General features: G+C 33.6%; 1 protein-coding gene across 1 annotated transcript; it reads right to left on the bottom strand.

Moving 5' to 3' along the window:
* Positions 1-1,208: 1,208 nt before the first annotated feature.
* Positions 1,209-6,346, bottom strand: LOC123893639 (receptor-like protein kinase 7). Its single transcript, XM_045943405.1, has 2 exons — positions 3,358-6,346; positions 1,209-1,892 (listed from the first exon to the last, which is right to left on the bottom strand). Exons 1-2 carry the CDS (start codon positions 5,942-5,944, stop codon positions 1,510-1,512), a joined length of 2,970 nt encoding a protein of 989 aa, XP_045799361.1. The 5' UTR covers positions 5,945-6,346; the 3' UTR covers positions 1,209-1,509.
* Positions 6,347-8,711: the final 2,365 nt, after the last annotated feature.

The following is an 8,711-nucleotide window of genomic DNA, read 5'->3' as shown; positions in this document are numbered from 1 at the left end:
GGCAATTTGTGACTGCATAAGAATCTGATTTCAATATACTGCCTAAAAAATAAATAAATTGGTATATAGATGCATGAACATACTTTTGGAATTTCAGGGTCCAGTTGGCCGACTTTTCCATGAAAGCAACTTAATCCTTCAATTAGATTTGTCCTTTCTTCACTTCTTCTTATCTTTTGTCCACTCACACATTTCACAATCATTTTATTAGTATTTTTCCATTTACATTTAATCTAAGGTAGCCCAAATTCAAAAGCATTGTGAATATCCACCCTTTTCGGATTTGGATTCCCTGCCGTCATTATTTGACTGCAGGTTAATCACAACCATTCATTTTGAACTCTGGACCACCAAAATTTTGATCTAAAGGCCAGAAATGCATGACTGCATGACTGTATGGTCATTTGAATGCATGGAATCCAGGTCCACCCTTTTCATACTATTATACTAAAACTGTGATTAGATTATGTAATTATTATTATCATTAATTTTTTTCTTAAACGAACAACTTTGGTTATATGTCGTCCAATTTGCACGACAACTTTAAATTTCTTTATATCATAGTAGCTTAATCCGTTTCAACTCATTAGACTAACACAAAAACAAAAAAAAGTAAGGAAAAAGTAACAAAACACCTCTGTAGAAGAGTTACACGTATATCTATTTAAAACCAAATGTCAAGTTGCTAACAGTATACTAAATAATTGGTACCAATTGTTAGTTGGTTCAGTGGTAATTCATACTAAACTTATTAGAGATGACTATAGTTCGAGTCACCGCAACTGTGATTGGAAGGTGGTTGGAACCACTTGATGTCATAACCGACTCTGAATCAGATTAAACTGGTGGTGAAAGTCAAAATAATACTCCCTCCGATCACATATATATAAGCAAAAATTACATTTTTAAATTCATTAGAAAAGTAATTTGGACTAGATATATTACTTTTCTAATGAATCTAAAAAAATAACTTTTGCTTACATATGTGACCGGAGACACTATTGATTTGGAGTACCACTACATAAAAAAAGATATTTGTGATGTAGTACTAATTCATTAAGAATGCACCACAAACCAAAACAATGATTTTGACTCAAAATAAAATAAGAGACAAAAATTAATTTGAAAACAGCACACTAGTCGTGCAACATGGACGACAACTTTTGTCGTACCACCGATCATTTTCCTATTATTATATAGAAACAAGATTCTCAACCGTACCATTGATATATAAAATAAAAAAAAATTATAATCACAAGCATCTGTATTACTATAATATGATACAGATCAGACAAAGCCAATTATTTGAAGAAAAAGGGAATTTTTTACTTCTTCTATTATTGGGATTATACTAGGTGAAGATCCCTTTTCTTATGACTAATATCTTACATTATTCCCTCTTCCATGCAAAATTTACAATCTATAGCTAATAATTAACTACTGAAACAGTGGTTCCTCCCCCTTAGTAATCACTGATCCAAAAACTTCAAGATTCTGAAATTGAACTCTTCATTTGTCATTATTGACTCCAATTTTCTTTTCACTCCCATCTTTACTAATAACAATTCCAACCAATTTACAAGGTGCAGCATCCTCAAGTTTTTGAACCACAGCTCTCATACTTGGTCTCATAGCCGGAAGAGTTGCTGTACAAAGAACTGCAGTTCTCAATACCTTACAAGCCTCTTCTTTATACATCTCCGGAATTCTCGAATCCACGACACTCATAAACTTTTCCTTGCTTCTTGTTTTCCCATGAACCCAACTAACTATGTCCTTGTTTTCTCCAAATTCTGTTTCACTTGGCCTTTTACCTGTTACCAACTCCATCAATACCACTCCAAAACTATACACATCACTTTTCTCATTCACTCTGTATGTGTATCCATATTCTGCACCCAATTCAAACTGTTAGAATATAGAAAATATTATATTATTTGTTGAGAAAATATCTCTATGATTTGGTTTGTTTATTCTTAGCCCTATAATAAAGGGATTTAGTTTAGATTTAAGTTTATTCACTTGGTTATAAATACCAAGGTAGTCATACTATTTTATTCATGTAAATAGTAATGTAAATAGTAATGTAAATATTGTAATTAGGGTTATTGACAAGTATCAATAATATTCATTGTTCCTTGTTATTTTCTCCTATTCTTTAACCTAAATTACCAAAATTTCAACATGGTATCAGAGCCATGGTATCCACCTTGAAACATAATTCCGCTGCAATTTCTCCCGAGAATAATTAATTCTTGGTTATTCTTCACTTTACCTTTTTTATCTTTTTTTCATATAAACCCTAGCCGTCATTAGAATTTATTTTTATTTTGTTCCACACCTTTGTGGTTCTTGTTTACCCCTTTGCTTTCTTTTCTAACCCTTATTGATATGTTACTTAACACATGCAGTCACATGCCAATTTTCCATGAATCCTTTACCTTTAACCACCGTTTTTTCCCAAGATTGATCATCAGTCTCTCTTGATCTTGTTTTGGTGGCCTAATTACCTGTTTTGTGATACCTTAATCTGCGGGCATACCCCGTTTGTGATCCCTTAATCCGCGGGCATACCCCGTTTGTGATCCCTTAATTTGCGGGCATACCCCGTTTGTTATCCCTTAATCCGCGGGCATACCCCGTTTGTGATACCTTAATCCGCGGGCATACCCCGTTTGTTTTCCCCCCGTTTGTTTTCCCTTAATCCGCGGGCATACCCCGTTTGTGATACGTTAATCCGCGGGCATACCCCGTTTGTGATACTTTAATCTGCGGACATTTTTACTTAATTTGATATGGATTCATCTCTTCGGTCGTTGCTTTACTACTTCTTTGATTGCTGCTCTTTATGGCTTGCTATCAATGGATTTAATTTATTTTTAGGGTTAATTTTGTAACAAGCTTAAAGCTTAGTAAGCTTTAGCTTGAGGGGGAGTGTTAGAATATAGAAAATATTATATTATTTGTTGAGAAAATATCTCTATGATTTGGTTTGTTTATTCTTAGCCCTATAATAAAGGGATTTAGTTTAGATTTAAGTTTATTCACTTGGTTATAAATACCAAGGTAGTCATACTATTTTATTCATGTAAATAGTAATGTAAATAGTAATGTAAATATTGTAATTAGGGTTATTGACAAGTATCAATAATATTCATTGTTCCTTGTTATTTTCTCCTATTCTTTAACCTAAATTACCAAAATTTCAACACAAACAAATCATATTAATAATCATAATATATTCCGCAACGCAAGTAAAATTTTAACCATACATGTTGTATTTGTTTGTATTTTGCTACAATATCAAAGTTTGTAGTGTAACTTAAAAAATAAGTAGTTAGTTAGTTAGTTACTTACCAGGAGCAATGTAGCCGTGAGTGCCGGCAATGATATGAGTGGAATCCTTAATAGTATTAGCATTAACAATCTTAGCAAGACCAAAATCAGCAATCCTAGGTTTCAAAAACTCATCCAACAAAATGTTACTTGACTTAACATCTCTATGAATCACAGGTCTTTCACACCCATGATGCAAATACTCCAGCCCTTTAGCAGCACCAACCGCAATTTCATATCGTGTTTCCCAATCAAGCTCCATTTTCCCGTTAGTATGAAGCCTATCCCACAAACATCCATTAGGCAAATACTCATAAACCAAAAGACTTGAATCCTCACTAGTTATACTACAATAAAGCTTCACCACATTCACATGTCTTATTGAACTCAACGCCTGAACCTCCGCGTCAAATTCCTTCGACCGTGAACTACCACCACCAACGCGCTTCGCCAACATCGGCGTGCTGCTCCATGACTTTTTCCTTGACCCGAAATCGGTGTTCCATATATGCTTAACCGCGAGTTCTTTTCCATTTGCAAGTGTGACTCTATAAACATTCCCTGAACCTCCTTTTCCTATTAGATTCTCTTGCTTAACAGAATCAAGAATCTCATCTTCACTGAAACTCAACACGTGGAACGATTTCACATCCCATGATTCTTCCTTCAAAGAACGTTCTCTTCCATATTTATTTCCCTCTCTTTTTTCCTCCTTTCCCTTCATTTTCTTCAATTTCAAATAAACACCCAAAAAACAAAGAACCAAAACCAAAGCTACTATGAAACAAAGTAAAAGGGCACGAACGTCTTTTGACATTCCATTTCTCTCAGAACAACGCCGGAAAGACCCAATAGCGTCAAGCGTGCACAAAAGTGGATTTCCGGTGAGACTTCCGTTGTAAGCTTGAATAGTCAAAGCTTGTGGAACTTTACCAGATAATCGATTATGTGAAAGATCAAACAAACTCAACTTAAGCGAACCTAAACTCTCCGGAATTTCACCGGAAAGTTCATTCCGAGAGAAATTCAGAGAATTCAAAGCTGGTAACAAACCCAAACTCGCCGGAATTTCATTGGAAAGTAAATTTCTTGACAAATCGATGTTGTTGAGTGATTTACAATAACCCAAAGATTCCGGAATTACCCCTGAGAATTTATTTCCCTGTAAATAAAGTATACTAAGTTGTTTAAGTTCTCCAATTCCTTCTGGAATGTTCCCGGAAATTTGATTCTCGCTAAGATCAATTGTCACCAGCGACGTCGTTTTTGAAATCTCCTCTGGTATTTCACCGGTTAAACGGTTGTTTGTTGCAAATATAGTTGCTAATTTTTTGGCGTTTTGGATCTCTGAACTAACAGAACCTTCAAACTGATTCAATTCAATATCAATTATTTCAACAACCGGTAATCCCCAGATACCGGAAGGAACGGTACCTGAGAGCGAGTTTCTGCTCACTCGGAGTCTTTGAAGACTCGAACAGGTACCGTAGGTTTCCGGTATCTGGCCGGTGAGATTATTCTGAAGCATGAGAAGATAGATCAACTTTCCTTTGTTGCACATATGTGGAGGAATTGAACCTGTCAAGAAATTCTCCGAAACGTCGATGTATTGAAATTCTGTCCATGAACCAATCTTCTGAGGAATTGGACCTGTTAAATTGTTTCTGTACAGAGACAGTTGAACAAGGTTTTTGAATTCGCCAAACTCCGGTGGAATCTCACCGGAGAATTTGTTTTCGAAGAACTGTAGCGAAACTAGATTGGTTAAAAACCTAATCTCAGAGAGATTTCCTTCTAATTGATTCATTGATCCATCGAAATTCTTGAGTCCGGTTAGATTTCTCAACCCGATCGGAAGTTCTCCGGTTAACGAATTGTTGTAGAATTCAAATTGCCAGAGTTTCTTAAGATTGACTATATCACTGGGAAGTTCTCCGGTAATAAAGTTATCGGAGAATTCCAATTCGGTTAACTCCGTTAAGTTACCGATTCCAACCGGTAATTTTCCTCGAAGATTACAATTACTCATGTAAAGCCAATTCAATTTCTTAAGACTTAACACCTCTGTAGGAAACGGCGTTAGATCGAAAGGATTGTCTCCGACGCTTAACTGTAACAAACCTGTTATATTTAACAGAGATTGCCACGGAAAAGTACCAGAAAAACCACTTCTGTTTACATAGAGGTATTGAAGATGATGAAGAGGTGAAATATCTGGAAAAGGTCCAGAGAAAAAGTTGTTTCCTAAATCTAAGAACTGTAAATTAACACAGTTTCTAAGACTTTCATTGACTCTGCCATTGAAATGATTGAAACCTAAGACAAGTTTGGTAAGCGATTGAAGATTGCAGAGTGAGTCTATTGGGAGAATACCTGAGATACTTTTGTTGGGAAGGTTGATTTCTGTAACGGAATTGAATGAGTTGCAGGTGATTCCGTGGAAACTGCAAATGGAACTGTTTGCATTCCATGAGTTGAAGATGAGTTTGTTGTTTGAATTTTGGAGGGAGGATTTTAGGTTTAGTAGAATTTCGCGCTCGTTCGATTCGGCGATTGTGAGTAGTGAGAAGAGAAGAAGGAGAAGAGAAAGAATTCTCGAGGAAAACATGTTTGAGAAGAGAAAAAAAGGAAGCGTGTGAAAGAAGGTTGGGTTGTTAGTTATTTGGGTCTTAGAAGTTTGACGATTTTATTTGAGAAAATAAAGTGAAGGGGGTGATGAGGTGGCGCCAAAGTTTTACTTGGTTGGGTAGTGGTCTTGTTCTTGGAGATTTTTTTGCATATTTCTGTTATAAATAACGGTCGCTTTCTTTGTTCTTCATTTGTAATTTTACTCTTTTTTCACCCTCAGTGCTACTAATTGTTATTGCTGCTTTTCCTAAAGCACTCACGTGTTTTTTCTTCTATTGTTTGCTTGATTTTTGGCCCTTTGATTTAAGCCAATGATCGACTCGTGTTACGTGTGCTACTAGTTTGATTTCATACAGTCCATTGACTTGGACTCCGGAACAATGATTGAATGATCAAGAATGAAGAAGATAAATGAAAAAATAAGTAAATTATCACTTCATAGTGTCAAGCAACATAAACCGATAGATATTTGAGCCTCTTAACTAGTACTCCCTCCGTCCCAAATTATAAGAGAAAATAAAAAAATCACACTTATTAAGAAAAAGTAAAACATGATAATTTGAAATATGTTTTTGTGGGTTTTTCTTGGAATAAGTTGCATAAGAAGATGTAAAACCAATTTTCCCTTATAATTTGGGACAAAAAAAAATGGATTTTTTTCCCTTATAATTTGGGACGGATGGAGTATTTAATTTTAGATCCGAGAAAATTACCACCAATATGGAGTAGTGGATAGATGTAGTAGATATTTGAATTTTTTTAATTATTTAGTTATGAATTCGAGTATACTTTTGATTAAAAAAATAAGTAAATTGTATACTATATAATTAATATTTTCTTTTCTTTCAAAAAAAAAAATTTAATATTTTCTTTTTCTCATTCACATCTCTCTTCCACCACTGATCACCACCGCTCTTTCTTCTTCAGTCACTCTATCTTCTCTGGTCACTCTTCACTAATTCAGTAAGAGCAATAATTAATTTTTTGCCATTTAAAAGAATACTTAACTTTCAGTGAATCAAATTGCTCGTAATAACATATTGTACACACATACTCTTTCGGTTCAATGTACCAAATTTTTTTACATTGATTGAAGTTGAAATTAAATATAGTAGTTTATAAACAAAATTTACACTCCTCTATACAAAACACCTATTAACAAATAAAATCGTGAGAGTTTACACAAGATTCAAAACATACAATATTTTTAAAATGTTGTGTGAATTTGATGTCACAACATTGTTGGATTATGTAGGGGTCGATCATATGTTACAGGGTAGGGGTTGTCTCCGGTGAAATTTTCACCGGATTCCCTCAAGTGTTGATCTCTTTCCTCAATTGTGCTTTATTGTTTGACCAACTTGTAGAAGAAAAAAAATGAATGGTGAGAATTTTATGAGAGAGAAAAATAATGGGAGAGGATTCCTTCCCATATGTTACACTCACAGTTGTGATAGATCCATTATTTAACCCTTTATAAACATTGCTTCGAAAGATTTTAAGAGCATTTTATTAATTAACAACATTCACATTTATCAACTTAAGTAGATATATTTTTTACAAAGAAAACAAATTGTAAAAACTTACATAAGATTCAAAATGGACGATACCTAAAAAATGAACTGTCGTAAACTTTAGCTCGAAATATTAATGTACCAATTAACGAAGAGGTATTCTTACGGTACATAGATATAAAGATATAGACACAAGATTTAGACACACAAATACGATAGATCTTGAAATGAAGTTTGTAAAAAATGAAAAATTGATAAGGTGGGGTGAGCACTGAGCTGGAGAGCAGGTGAAACACGGAAGAGTATACGTAGCCGCCGGAATTGACTTTATAGCTTAGCTAGTAGGACCAAGTGACCAAATGTACAAATCGGAGAAGACGGTGTCACAAATTTATGGTGCTTATAATTCTACTAAGCTAGTAATAGAAAACAAACAGATAATATGGTCAGTTGTTAGTGTTACAAATGAATTCAATACAGTTCAGTCTAAGAAGGGAGAAAATTATTTTCTACTGTTACTAGTTTTTCTCAAACTGCAAACGTCGTTTTCACCAAGAAATGGAGTGATATATTTGTCCTTTTATTCTTATCTCTGTTTTCATGTACTCCATCCGAATTTAATAATAAACAAATTTTTCCTTTTTAAATTCATCGAATAAGTTTAGTAAAAACAAAAAAAATCAAATAAGTCATTATTTGGTCTATAAATCAGAGCAAATACATTAGTTATTTTGATATAAAGTTATTTAGTAAATTTGAAAGTGAAATTTTGCTTATAATTACAAAGCTGGAGGGAGTATATATTGTTGTCAAAAATGTACTCCGGTCAATGGTTTTTCCTTTAATAAACGAATAATAATACAGACTCCGATTTCTTTTATATGTGTGATTCTTTTTATAAGAGACAATTCATTTTTTTTAGATTCATTAAATTATTGACGTCTTTTTATGAATTGTATCTTATAAAAATAATTAGTATTTATTCGATACTTTTTTAACATCTCTCTCATATTTTTTTACACTTGATTGGTAATTCAATTTTACAAAAGTGTTTTCAAAAATTATTTTATGTATATCAGTTTTTATAACTGAAAAAGTAAAATAGATTCAAGGAGTTTTGTTTTTCTTTTTTTTAAAATAGTTTTCTAAAACACATTTATAAAATACATTTTAAAAACTAAAAATAAAAATTGTTTCAAACAGACCCTGCTTATACGACAACTCTGCTTCCTC

Source organism: Trifolium pratense, linkage group LG7 (genome assembly GCF_020283565.1).
Source record: "Trifolium pratense cultivar HEN17-A07 linkage group LG7, ARS_RC_1.1, whole genome shotgun sequence".
NCBI lineage: Eukaryota > Viridiplantae > Streptophyta > Magnoliopsida > Fabales > Fabaceae > Trifolium > Trifolium pratense.
This window is presented reverse-complemented; position numbering and strand designations above follow the sequence as displayed.

What these genes read in the sequence shown, in the direction of transcription:
- LOC123893639 (XM_045943405.1), bottom strand. Translation starts at nt 5,944, where the DNA reads ATGTTTTCCTCGAGAATTCTTTCTCTTCTCCTTCTTCTCTTCTCACTA. An exon ending in TCACGGCTACATTGCTCCTG is followed by an intron (nt 1,893 to 3,357) that starts GTAAGTAACTAA and finishes AATTGGGTGCAG; the next exon opens with AATATGGATACACATACAGA.